General features: G+C 38.3%; 1 protein-coding gene and 2 long non-coding RNA genes across 3 annotated transcripts in view; 1 reads left to right on the top strand and 2 right to left on the bottom strand.

The window, feature by feature from the left end:
• LOC133520260 (uncharacterized) overlaps window positions 1–2287 on the bottom strand; it is a 380113-nt gene extending 377826 nt beyond the window's left edge. The window contains exon 1 of the long non-coding RNA XR_009799736.1: window positions 920–2287. This is a non-coding gene — a long non-coding RNA (uncharacterized LOC133520260). The remainder of the gene's footprint in view (window positions 1–919) is intronic.
• A 4596-nt stretch (window positions 2288–6883) lies between these two features.
• Window positions 6884–10720, top strand: LOC133520299 (uncharacterized protein K02A2.6-like). The gene has a single exon (XM_061854669.1). It carries the CDS (start codon window positions 6884–6886, stop codon window positions 10718–10720), a length of 3837 nt encoding a protein of 1278 aa, XP_061710653.1.
• A 1730-nt stretch (window positions 10721–12450) lies between these two features.
• Window positions 12451–13658, bottom strand: LOC133520396 (uncharacterized). Its single transcript, XR_009799753.1, has 2 exons — window positions 12939–13658; window positions 12451–12607 (listed from the first exon to the last, which is right to left on the bottom strand). It is a non-coding gene; the product is annotated as an uncharacterized LOC133520396 (long non-coding RNA).
• Between the last annotated feature and the right edge of the window lie 438 nt (window positions 13659–14096).

Below are 14096 nucleotides of genomic sequence, written 5' to 3' on the forward strand. Positions count from 1 at the left end.
TAACTTCGTGATCTGCGCCGGGCGCTATTTGCATGCCTTTCCTAGTGACGCAGCGACGCAGAGCAATAACAAACCACGAAGTGAATTTGCACCGTACAACCTGCAAAATGATGTTACACAACGAAGGCCGCAAAAATATCTAACACGATCTTCTTTGTACGACTGTGCAACATATTTTTGCGGCCTGCGAAGAGTATAATCTGCAGACATGCATTTTACCTGCTTATTAATGTAATTTATTTATTTATTTAAACTTTATTGCACAATACATGAAGAGTATAAATGGCGGACTTAATGCCAGAAGGCATTCTCTACCAGTCGACCATGAGCTAAACTGAAAGATCTAGTTGGTGCAGGGTCAGAATACAGTTAGAGCAATAAATATAAATAGTAATTTAACATTTTAACGCGCTCTCATTTAGCGAACATATTGTAGTGCAGGTACTAATGGAAAATTACTGGTCTGACCCGATTTCTTTGTTTTAATTTTTTTATAAACGTAGTTGGTAACTATCGGGCGCCACATTTACGCACATTTTGGGGCCTTGGACACTTCCCAGTGCTAAGTATGAGACTTAGTCACGATTGTAATTAGGCGTTTAAGTGTGAATTCTGAGCACTAAACCTTGATTTTAGCGAGTTTTGTATGTAAAATCGTATTAAATGTTGCTTCCACTTACCTATACTGAGAGTTGGTGATCAGTAGGGCTAATATGGTCGGCTCTTTATCATTTATCACCATGCCTATCACATTTTAACAAGTATGTAAGTGTGTAAGAGACGCATGGCGTGACAGGTGAATTTTGACTTTAACTGCAAAAAAGGTTGGACCAGCAGTTGTGGTTGCAGGAAAGCAGGACTCAAATGCTCAGCTGTTTGCACCTACAGCAATTGCCAATCCTGCAAGAATATACAAAACCTATAAGTCTGTATCTTTAGGTATTTAAAAAAAGGTAAACAAACAATTTGTACATGTTCGGGTAGTTTTAATATTTATTGGTTAACCAACCAAATACAAAACCGCCTGGATCTGTCACTGAACGACCTGACTTTAAACCTACATTATTTGATCATGTAATGTTTTCATCTACTCAACTGCCTTAAGGAGCCATTTGAGGGTAGATTTTGTTTACCTTTTTTTAAATACCTAAAGATACAGACTTATAATGTGTGCCGACATTGCTAAACCATTCATTCATGAACAACCATCAGATGCCGATTTTGACCTGCCTGATCAGGTTGATGGAAGAAATGCTACTAAAGCAAGCTGCACACAAGAGGAGTGCTGTGGATTCAGAGGACCAGCCTGGTCCGTCAAAGATATACAAGTGATACGAGTTATAACAATTTCCCTCATTGTCCCGTATATTATATGTACAGTCAGCGTCAAATACTTTGTAGCAACCAAAGTGGCCAAATAGTTCGGTACACCACTACCGCCAAGCTACAAGCTACAACAAGCCGCAGCAAGCTGGAAGTCGCCAGCAACATGCTGAGATGAGGCCATTTCGTGACACTTTACTCTCACTATGTTCTCTTTTATGTCTGTCTATTACTGTTTGTGTGTTTATGAATAAAACAAATTCTATTTCTATTTCTATTTCTATATATTTAGTATGGTGTACCGAACTATTTGGCCACTTTGACTGATACAAAGTATTTGACGCTGACTGTACAATGACCCGAAGGTCTTTCGAGGTGGAAAACTTGAATTTATTATTATTTCAACACTACCGTTAAAAAAACAACAGAACTACCTCATTTGATGTAAGGCAACACCTCTTTTTAACCGACTTCAAGATTTCTAAAGGAGGAGCTTATCAATTCGGGTGTAAGTATATATTTTTTTCTTTTTTTTTAATTTTTGTTACTTCATAACTCCGTCATTTCTGGACCGATTTCGAAAATTATTTATTTGATTGAATTTATATACAGATTGGTCCCGTTTTTGTCAAAACTTAGTTCTGATGATGGTATCCATGAGGAATCGAGGGCACTCTTCAAATGTGAAAGGCATACATATAGAGATTTTTATATTTTCATCTGCAAATCAAGCATTTACATTTAAAAAGTGACATTTGGTGAAGTGGAACTGCTGATGCTGATCAGAATGGAACTCTTCAACGACGCATAGTTCCCGCTTGGCGATTTATCGTCTTCCTTATGTTTGTTAGGCAAATTAGGTTTTCGAGACAAATTTTTGTTCAAGCCCGAGATCTGATGGTAGAATCTATGAGGAATCGAGGGAACTCTTCAAATGTGAAAGGCACACATATAGTGATTTTTGTATTTTCATCAACAAATCAAACATTCCCATTTAAAAAAGTGACATTTGATAAAGTGGAACTGCTGATGCTGCTCAGAATGGAACACTTCAACGGTGCATAGTTCCCGCTTGGCGACTTGTCATCCTCTTTATGTTTGTTAGGCAAATTAGGTTTTCAAGATACATTTTTGTCAAGCTCGAGATCTGATGGTTGAATGTTGAATCTATGAGGAATCGAAAAAACTCCTCAAATGTTAAAGGCATACATATAGTGATTTTTGTATTTTCTTTTACAAATCAAGCATTTACATTTAAAAAAGTGACATTTGATGAAGTGGGACTGCTGATGCTGATCAGAATGGAACTCTTCAACGACGCATAGTTCACGATTGGCGATTTGTCCTCTTCGCTGTGTTTGTTAGTAAATTAGATTTTCAAGACTTTTTTAATATTATATAATAATCTTTCTTTCACCGGTCGCCCTCATTGAAGTCGGTTTTTTTTCTTAAAAATTATTTTGTACGATTTCCATGTATTAAATATATCGTCTAGAACTTAGAACATAATATGTTTCTTATTCTTACCTACTAAACATAGGTTTAAGAGTTTTTCGCTTTGTCAAGTACGGAATACATTATAATACATTCAAAAAATCTGAAACATTTGTAGTTACTTAAATACCGTCATTTACATACAAGTCTGTTCGCATTGTTCGCAATCCTGTCTTAAAAGCAAAAAGTCCTTAGTCAAGTTACTTACAAAGTTATTTATAATTAGAACTTTTTTAAATATATGCTAATTGTAATTAGCATATATTTGGATATGCTTTGAAGCATTATTCCGATTTAAAAAATCTGTTAAGGTTTTGATACTGATATTATAAAATTATATTGTGTTCAAAAAAAAATTATACAATCGGTTACACTTACAGATCAATGCGAATGTACCTATGCTGTACACTGACATCAGAATAATACAGTAAGTTATTGCGCTTCTCGTTCTCATCAATACGTGTACGGACAAGAACGAGCGAATTGCACGATATTTGAATGACATCATTTAGATGTGATATCAATGTAGATTCTGCTATCAGTGTACGTTGAAATTGGCCTATTAGGCTTTTATTTTATTTATCCAACTTCGTATACTTACTATCAATATCAAGGTTAGCTGAAAGAGATCTCTTTTAGGGATAAGTTCGCCTTTGTTTATGTGCAATAAATTGACATGTCGAGACCGAGGTGTATTGAAACAGAGGTAAGTTGAAACAACCAAAATTTGGATGCCGCTGAGTTCTATGGGACAGCCAAATTTTTTTCTGCGATTTCGACATTGGTCCTATAATAAAAGTTGTTCAGTATGACCTACGCAGAGTATGGCTGGTGGTTAAAATTTCAACCTGTATATACCAAGATACCGCAAATTGTCGCTGTTTTAACTCGGTCTTCTTCTTCTCGTGTCGATGGTTTCAAACTTTCAGAAGGTAGCGACATAACGATATTTATCGCCCTGTCCGTCGTATCACGGAGGTCCTGCTCAGAGCAGGCATACGAGCACGCTGGGCAGAACAGCATGTGTTCCATTGTTTGTCGAGTCGTCCCACATGGGTATTGGCTGTCTGAGCTGCCTAGAGCGCCCCACTTCAGAAGATTCTCCTTGCTGCGGCCGACCTGGGAACGCAATCTATTTAAGGCTTTCCAGATCGGCCACGGCTGCTTATCACTCGGTCTCCCCTACATAAATACGTATCAAAACCTTTATAAATTGAAAAATATGAATAGCGCTCTTGTTCTGTATCGGAAATATAAAACAAACTTGTAATGTGTGTTAGATTGTTAGAACACCCTCCATTGTTCTAAATTGATACATTATAGTAAGAGTAATGTTCCCAGCCATTGTTTCGGAAACTTGCGAGGAACTTGGTCGTTCTAATACAATGTGTGTCGAAATGATTCTATGAAGAGTTAATAAGGAAAGGTTCATTGTAGAATATTGTAGCCAACATGCTGTTAAAAGTTGCTTTAGGACATCAACAATAACGTGCTATCTATAAATCATCATCATTATCTTCATTGGCCACAGCATATTGACAGATGATTGTTGAAGCGACAGTTTATTAAGAAGAAGAATATCCGGAAGGGAAGAGGTCCGGGCGCCGTCGGGGATCGGAGGTGCGGCACATCTTTTCCTGTGGATGTAAAGTTCAATCGTAGGACGGCACAAAGATCGCAGTTGAAGCACGAATCTCTTGATGGTTCCTATCAAGTCCGAAGTCTTTTCTGCTTCAAATCATCGAGCCAGACTTCGTCATGCTTCGCTATGCCGTCATGTAAAAAGTTACGCCATTCTCTTTTAAGGGCTTCCGTTTCCCAGGTGTTTGGGTCGATGCCAAAGGACAACATGTCCCGCTCGCAGGAATCTTTCAAGCGAAGCATCGGGCGTCCGACAGTTTTTTTGCGTATGCAATTTCACTCAGCATCAGTGCCCGGGGAAGTCTATCTGGGTCCATAGGTACGGAATTTGGTCGTTCTAATACGTGTGTCGAAATGAATATATGAAGAGTTAAATTCAGTTAATAAGAAATGTTCGTTGTAGATATTGTAGCCATCGTACTATTAAAAGTTGGTTTAGGATTAAACGTCAACAGTAACGTGCTATCTATACAACGATCTTAATAAAAAAATCTGATATACGCATTAAAGCGAAATAAATGTGTGACAAAACACAGTTACCATGGATTTATTTGTTTGCTCTAAGGGGCCCACTGATTACCAGTTCGCTGGACGATATCGGCCTGCCAGTTATTCGCGATTGTCAGTTTTTGCGAATAACTGACAGGCCGATATCGTCCGGCGAACAGTACCCCTAGTGTAAGTTTTATCGACATCATAACGTGACGAACGCGTTTGCGTTAAGTGTCATTTTGTATAGGATTTTGAGTTTCCAAAACGTCCCGCTTGGCGCGCTCTTTCTAAATCACATACAAAATGAGACTAAACGCAAACGCGTACGTCACGTTTCGAAATCGAATTTATTTACACTAGGGGTACTGGTAATTGCCCACTGATTACCACTTTAATTAAGACCACTAGACAGAGTTATTTATTTACTTATTTAAACTTTATTGCACAAAACTTATCGCACCTACAAAAGGCGGACTAGATATTTAATTTAGATGGATAATATTTTGTGTGATATATTTTGTATATACTATTCTAAAATGATGTCATACGTTAATAAAATATTGACGTATGACATAATTTTTATTTTTATTTAGCATATTTACCCCATTTTACCTTCAAATATGCACTCATTGTTTATAGGAATTTTATAAACACTCTTAACAATTAATTTGAATGTATCTAATAGTTACAAATCAAGTTTCATTATCTATAAACTATTGAAGTGTTTATAAAAACATAATAAGAGCAATTTACCGTACCGAACCTACCTAACAACTATTATTCACCGCTATCAAATTATTCTGTAAGTGCAATCGTTTGATATGCAGAGATGTACAAAATGGTTTTAAAAAAGCATTTAAATACAAAATGCAAAATACTTTTCAGATTTACTATTTCAAATGCAAAATACCAAATAGTTTTGCGTTTTGTATTTCAAATGCTAAATGCAAAATAGGTATTTTCAAAATACTTTTTCAAAATAAAATACCTTTTGACCAAATCGAACGATATTTTTATTTATTTTAGGTTTTTATCATGAGAAATAGAATAGAGATACAATGCCGAGCTAAATGGCACCTTATGCATGACCTTATGGTCATATTTGTCGGTATGCGTATCAATAAATTCTGTTATGTTATTAATAATAATAATACTCACTTAAAATAATGTAAAAAACTAGACTAACGAAAAGATAGCCATGGCTCCATTTTGTGAATTGTGTTGCCATTTATTTCGGTTGATTGTGCATCTAGTTCTTATTTTATTATTATTACACTTTTCTTTTATTAATAACAATTGGACTGGTATTGTTAAAAAGTGAAAAAAATAAACATCAATTTTTATTTATTACGCTTTTTAACAATACCAGTTGTTCGAATACATCATCACTCATTTTTCTTCTGTGAGGTCTCATAATCATCCCACCGTACGAAAACAGTTTTTCTACTGGTGCTGAACTTGGTAAGGATGTGTTGTATTTTAAAAATACTTTTTCTATTGTAGGATAAGCGTTTAGCATCTCCAGACTTGTGCACTCATCCTTTAAATATTGTAGGGTTTCCAGGTCTATTGTAGTATTGGCACTACCACCCTCACTGGTTGCAGAGGAGTCTGAATCCTGGAACATGTAGTAAGACTCGCTTTTTTCTTTTTTTCTTTCTGATGTCTGTGATTGGAGGCCACTTTTTACATTTTCATTTTTAAATTTCCTGACTTCTGTGATAAACAGCTCCTTAACGTGCTCCGTCTTATTTTTAGGCACCCACTTTAATTTGAAGAATGGATACTGTTATGTATTTAGATAGGTACTTGCAGGATTGAATTGTAATGACAGCTGAAGGTAGTTTGGAAATAAATGAGTTTTGCTTCTGACCTCAATGGCGTTGTATCTTTTATTGGCGACTATGGTAAATTAATGTAATTTGTGTGCAAAATGAACAGTAATCTTTCAAATGTGGTGCTTCTCGGACAATTCAACCCAAAAACTGACAAGTGGTGTGATTATAAGGAACAATTATTATGTGCATTGGACGTGGCGGGCGTAGCGCAGGACCCGGCTCGGGCGCGCTCGTTGTTTCTGTCCCAGTGTGGCAAGGACACTTATTCGCTCATTGCATCACTTCTGGTCCCGCAGAGGCCAACAAGTGCTTCATTTGAGGACATTATCCGTGTTTTGGATCAGTTTTTTGAGCCGGAAGTAAATGAAATTTTACAAGCGGGAAAGTTTCATAAACGCATACAATTACAACAAGAGAGCGTGCAAGAGTTCATCGGCGCGATAAGTTTACTCGGTGCTAAATGTAACTTTGCCGATCTTAAGCGACAGTTGAGAGATAGACTAGTACTGGGGGTGCGCGACGAGCGCCTGCGCCGCGAATTGTTGAAGACCAAGGACCTCACGTATACGGGGGCCGTTCAGTATTGTCTTAACTACCAGGCGACGTTCCCAGACTTGTACCCTGAAGCGCGTGCTAGTACATCTAAGCAAACTCCACATAACGAAAGTGACCAGATGGAAATTGATAAAATACAGTCAATAGTGAATTGCAAACATTGTGCCCGGGTTCACAAACCGAATGAGCGGTGCCCTTTCAGTAAGGCTCAGTGTTATTATTGTAAGCGACATGGGCATATTGCTTCGGCTTGCAATAAGAAACTAGGTAAGGTCCATCTGACTGATGACAAGTGTTCATGCAACTCCAACTCTGACCAGGAAGACATGATGAATGGAATTTATGTCTGCGCGGAGGATTACTGTGAACCGATTAGAGCAAATGTGGATATTAATGGAACCAAATTATTAATGGAAATAGACTCCGGAGCCTCGAGATCTATAATATCCGAGGAGACATTTAAAAAGTTGTGGTTCAACCCGCCCCCATTAAATACCACAAATGTGAAACTAGTTACGTGGAGCCGTGCCCCTTTAAGAGTTTTAGGGTTGTTACACGTACGAGTAGTTTTAGGCGACAAGGAGGCTCAATGTGAACTGTTGGTGGTCGCGGGCTGCGGACCGAGCTTGCTCGGTAGGAACTGGTTTAAGAAGCTGGGGCTGCAAGTGGATGGCGTGGGCTGGTCAGAAGAGGAAGTAGCTGAATGGAAGAATAAATACCCAGATTTGTTTATGGAGGGTTTGGGAGAGTACACCGGGCCACCAGTGTCACTGCATGTGCGACCCGGGACCGCGCCACGATTCATGAAAGCGAGACCTGTACCATTCCCACTAAAACAGCAAGTGGAGGATGAGCTGCGTCAGATGATTAAGGACGGTGTATTAACACCAATCAAATATTCAAAGTGGGCAACTCCCTTAAGAATTGTTAAGAAAGATAATGGATCTTTGCGTATCTGTGGAGACTATCGTTCTACGGTTAACGCATCAATAGATGCTGACTCATACCCGCTCCCTACATCGACAGAGGCATTCGTGAAGCTTAGCGGGGGAAGCATATTTAGCAAATTGGACTTGAAGCAGGCGTACACCCAGCTCAAGGTGGACGATGATACCGCGACGCTGCTAACACTAAATACACCCATTGGACTAATGAAGGTGAATCGTTTAGCTTACGGGGTGAGCGCTGCGCCGGGCATCTTCCAGAGGCTTATGTCTACCACCCTGGCAGACATGGAAGGAGTCGCGTGTCTTCTAGACGATGTGGCCGTCACAGGGAGAAATATGGAAGAGCATAACCAGAGATTGAACGCAGTACTGAAAAAGCTGCAAGATCTGGGTTTTCGACTAAACGTTAATAAATGCGTGTTTGCTTCACGGAGTATCACCTTTTTGGGCCATATGCTGGACGCCGAGGGGCTTCATCCGACACCGGACAAAGTAGAAGAGATTCAGGGTAAACCAGCGCCCACAAATAAAGAGACATTAAGAGCATTTTTGGGACTATACACGTACTACGAGAAATTCTTGCCTGACAAAGCAACATTGCTTGAACCATTGTACCGGTTGCTGGAAGGGAAATCACCGTGGACTTGGGGTGAGAAGGAACAAGCTGCGTTTAATAAAGCTAAGAATCTTTTGTCGTCGGATTGTACATTAGTCGGATATGACCTAAATAAAGATTTGTTACTGGTTTGCGACTCGTCAGATTATGGTTTGGGAGCCGCGTTGGTCCACATCATGGAAGATGGATCCGAACGTCCAGTGATGATGGCGTCTCGGACATTACAACCACATGAGAGACGCTACGGGCAAATTGACAAAGAAGCCCTCGCGATAATGTTCGGCCTAACTAAGTATCATCAATTCCTGGCCGGACGGAAATTTTGCATCATCACTGACCACAAACCCTTAGTTGGTCTGTTCAACCCGGAGAAACCAATTCCTGACCAAATATCGCCTAGAATGTTACGGTGGTCGCTAAAACTTAACGGGTACAGTTATTCTATCAAATATCGGCCAGGCAAGTTGATTGGCAATGCGGACGCTTTAAGCAGGTGGACAGAACCGGAGACGTCTTCTGTAAACCCAAATGTAGACTGTCTAGGCGAGGTACTTTTGCTAGAAGAGCAACCACTGGGATGGAACCTGGATGTAAAAGCAATTGCTGAAGAAACCAAGAAAGATCAGATGCTACAGAAGGTGCTATTTAACGTACTCCATGGGTGGCCGCGCTCCAATACAGATCCTGAAATGCAACCATATTGGATCCGCAGAGATGCTCTTTCACACAATAAAGATTGTTTATTGTGGTGTAACAGAGTCGTCATACCTACTTCGCTCCACAAAAAGGTACTTAAATTGCTACATGCTCCACATGCCGGGATTGTACAGACCAAAGCATACGCTAGAGGGTACCTTTGGTGGGCTGGCATGGACAAGGATATCGAGAAGGTGGTGGCTGAGTGCGAGGACTGCCAGTCTGTGAGAAACAACCCACCTAAAGATCCGCAAATATGGATAATGCCGGACAAACCTTGGAGTCGAGTCCATATCGATTTTGCTGGTCCCTTCCAGGGAAAAACCTTCTTGCTATTAATCGATTCTTACAGCAAGTGGATAGAGGCAGAAATTGTTGCATCTATGAGCTCGGATACTATAATTACAATTTTGAGACGCATCTTTGCCTCACAAGGTTTGCCTGATGTCTTGGTGTCCGACAACGGCAGGACATTTACGTCCGAAGATTTCAATTCATTTTTGAGGAGGAACCATATCAGGCACATATTTACTCCGCCCTACCACCCAGCGACCAATGGCCAAATAGAAAGGGCTGTGCAGACATTTAAAAATAAATTGAAGAAAATGGCTGCCACAAACATGCCTTGGAGTGAAAAACTGGCGAAAGCTTTATACGCTTTGCGTACCGTCCCTAACAGCTCTACCAATAAAACACCAGCGGAAATGCTTAATGGACGCAAATATAGAACAGCCATATCAAGTTTGCACCCGGAGAGCACACCGAGCCGTGCCGAACAACAGCTAGAACAGGCAGCGCAGCGGCCGTGCGTGCGTGCATTCCATCTGCATCAACCTGTGCTCGTGCGAATGTACACGCCAGGAACTAAGTGGGCAAAAGGCGAGATTGAGGCAATAGAGGGACCCAGTACTTATGTGGTAAGAACGGAAGATGGAGAGCTGCATCGTCGTCATGTTGATCAAATCATAGCTCGAGCATTGAGACAGTCGGTGGAAGCTCCTACTGGGGACCAACAACCGCTTGAATTTGGATCTCAGTCGACAACAGAAGATCCTCCTATTGAAATACCACCGCCAGAGTTATGGCCCGACATCATAGGAATACCTAATGATTATTAATTGTATAATGATTTTGTAATTAATAGTGTTGATTTAGACTTGTTGATTATGGTGGAAAGGTATGTTATGTATTTAGATAGGTACTTGCAGGATTGAATTGTAATGACAGCTGAAGGTAGTTTGGAAATAAATGAGTTTTGCTTCTGACCTCAATGGCGTTGTATCTTTTAGATACGATACTGCTGCCAGAATGCTGTCCTTGGATCTTGGGTCTTCTAAATCAAATTTTTCGAAACGCTTTTCAATACTTTCCTTTATTATTTCAATCAACGGTCCACAATATACTGGGTTGTCCATTTCTAATGAAGCTAATATTTTATGCATTCTTATCAATTCAGGTTGTAGACATCCATAATATATCTCTTTGTCACCTTCCAAGCTCCTTATGGCCTCAGCTTTGGAAGTTCTAACATATTCAACCAAGAACTGTATTTCAATTTCTTTCAGGACTGATAATCCCAGTTTTCTTAAAGCTTCATTTATGGTTTCTTGGACTTGTAATATATCTGTTATACAATTGTAATATGAATTCCACCGAGTTGGGCAGGGGCTAGTTGGAGACTTACCAGTAACTTCCAAGTAAATTTCAGATGCTTTCGGTGACCTAGAGCATATATTCCAAACAGCCTGACATTTAGCCATAGCTGCATCATGTAGTTTCCGGTATGAATTATTTTTATGTCTGGCTTTATCAATGTCCCGTGCCGGAATCAGATGTAAGGTATGGGTTGCACATCTCTCATGGTTGGGCAGAAGGTATAAATCATTTTCTTGAGGTTCAGGAAACTCATGCAGGGCTAATATATCATCATTATCATCATCATCTTGCTGATTGTTATTGTCAAGGTTTTCATTTATGTTCCCTTCAAAATTTCTAAATCAACATTCAACAGGGGTCCACCACTTGTATCAGTTTCTAGATCAGGTTTCCCAAATATTTTAAAAGCTTTTACCATGTTGGAGCCATTGTCCATTACTGTTTTAGTTATTTTGGACAATCTTAAGTCATATTCTTCATGTATTTCAATTATGAGTTCACTATCTTATCGAATGTGTGGGATCCTTTGAATCTTCTGCAGGCAAGAGAAGAACTGTTCCTTGCAAATGTGTCCGAATCTATCCAATGAACAGTCATACCTAAGTAACTGCGTCTCGAAGATGACCAAATATCTGCTGTGGTACAGACGTATTGAGCAGCCTTCAATTTATGTTTTAGATTACCTTTATATTGTGTGTATGCATCAGCAATTTTATTATTGCATGTACGGCGGCACATCAATTTTGGTGGACGTGTAAGTTGTTGAGCTCCCTCAATTAAAGCTCTAAATGACTTATTTTCTACTATAGACATAGGTGACATTGTGTCAACAACAAAGTTTATTATTAATTTATCCAGATTTATTGACTTCTGTAAAGCATTTGTAAGAATACTTTGTTTCATTTTTTTTGCCGTACTTGCGGTACTATTGTTGTCAGATTCTGCAACACTACACTTTCTTTTCTTTGTATGTTGGGGTTTCAATTCTTCATACTCTTTCAGAAGATCGTCATGGCCTTTTCTCTAAAGAAAAAACAACAACCAGGTTAATTATTTATTAACGCAGAAAAAATTACATCATTACCTATTCTTAATTAATAGTTCGTTAATTTTAATAGTAACTAATAGGTATCCTATAGCTATGTTATTATATCATATCATACAAAAGCGAGTTTTCATAGGTTACACTTACTTTAATATGGTTTAAGAAGTTTGTTGTTGCGTGCAGACTTCCCTTCAATGTTTTTGAACATATCTTGCAAACAGCACTTATATTGCTTTCATGATCAGCCTCCTTCTTCACGTCTTTAAAACAGTGCCTTAATATAAATGGTAGATTAGGGTTATCCCTGAAATACAATCAAACACGAATTATTTATTGAATCTAATACTATAGCTGTTATTCATTAGCTTTACTGGTTTGACATTCATTATTTTGTTGGTGAATGGTGACACGTTGACACAAAACACAACTGAAAATACAATACTTTACCTTCCAACTAAAAATGAAAGTAGGCTTTGTATGTTGCTACTTGTACAGTAGATATTAACACTAACTGAACTATTATAATTTATAAAGCTTAAAATCAATTTAAGTTAGTTGACGTCTTTTCTTTTTAGTATGTATTTTATTTGTTTATACTATTTACCTATTTTATTTGTATTTCAGTAAGTACTTACATTTTTTTTGCTAGAATTGTTAAACACCAGCACCACACACCAAATCCACCACGTCACGTCTGTTTACATTATCTAAATTATCTTGCAGTACAGTACATAGCCGTTTCAGTATTGTAGGGATAACAACAACACTTCAATATCATAAAAGTAGGTAATCAAATTAAATCAGTAACCACTTCACCAGCACCAGCAAACAATAAATCCGTGAAATCGAATCGTCGGCGTCAGTGGCGTTACGTTTTTATAGCCATAGATAATGTTCGTAGTTTTCTTTTGACATTGACACTAGTCCGACATAAGGCGCGCACTAAAGAAGTAAAAAAGGGCACGCATGGCTATCAGGGGCCTACCGCGAACCACGTTCGACGTTTTGCCTCTCTGTCGCACTTGTAAATTCGTACGTAAGTGTGACAGGGAGGCAACACGTCGAACGTGGTTCGCGGTAGGCCCTCAGGCGCCTCTAACGGTCAAATTCGGCAATACAAGCGTCATTCGTTCAATTCATTTTGTTTGACTGCTAATGTTGGCTAAACTTAATCACAAAGTATTTTGCATTTTGAAATGAATATTAAAAATGCAAAATACATATCGAAAGGTATTTCAAATAAAATACAAAATGTTTTTTACTGAAAGGCATTTAAATGCAAAATACAAAATAGGTATTTTGCATTTTATATTTGCATTTGAAATAGAAGTATTTCAAATAAATCGCATCTCTGTTGATATGTAAGTAATATTAAAATGGAATAAATACCAAAGTTTATTGATATGTTAAGCTGTACAGTATTCTTATAAATGAAAGTGGCGAAATGTGAAAAATATTTTATAAAAAGTATTTAAATACAAAATACGATGCCTCAAGGGCCTATTTTAGATAGAAGCTAGTATAGTATTCCTCTGTATATATTCATTATGTATATTGATATTGTAAATAAAGAATAAAATCAAATACAAATACTTCCTTGATATACTAGATATTTCAAATGCAAAATACTAAATAGTTTTCGTATTTGTATTTAAAATACTAAGTACAAAATCGGTATTTTGAAAATACTTTTTTTAAATACAAATACTTTGCGATAAAGGGTACTCTTGAATAGTGAATATCTACTCTGAATTTAAAAGTATTAGTCGGAATTTACAAGTTGAAATTGAAAA

Source organism: Cydia pomonella, chromosome 8 (assembly GCF_033807575.1).
Source record: "Cydia pomonella isolate Wapato2018A chromosome 8, ilCydPomo1, whole genome shotgun sequence".
Classification (NCBI taxonomy): Eukaryota; Metazoa; Arthropoda; class Insecta; order Lepidoptera; family Tortricidae; genus Cydia; species Cydia pomonella.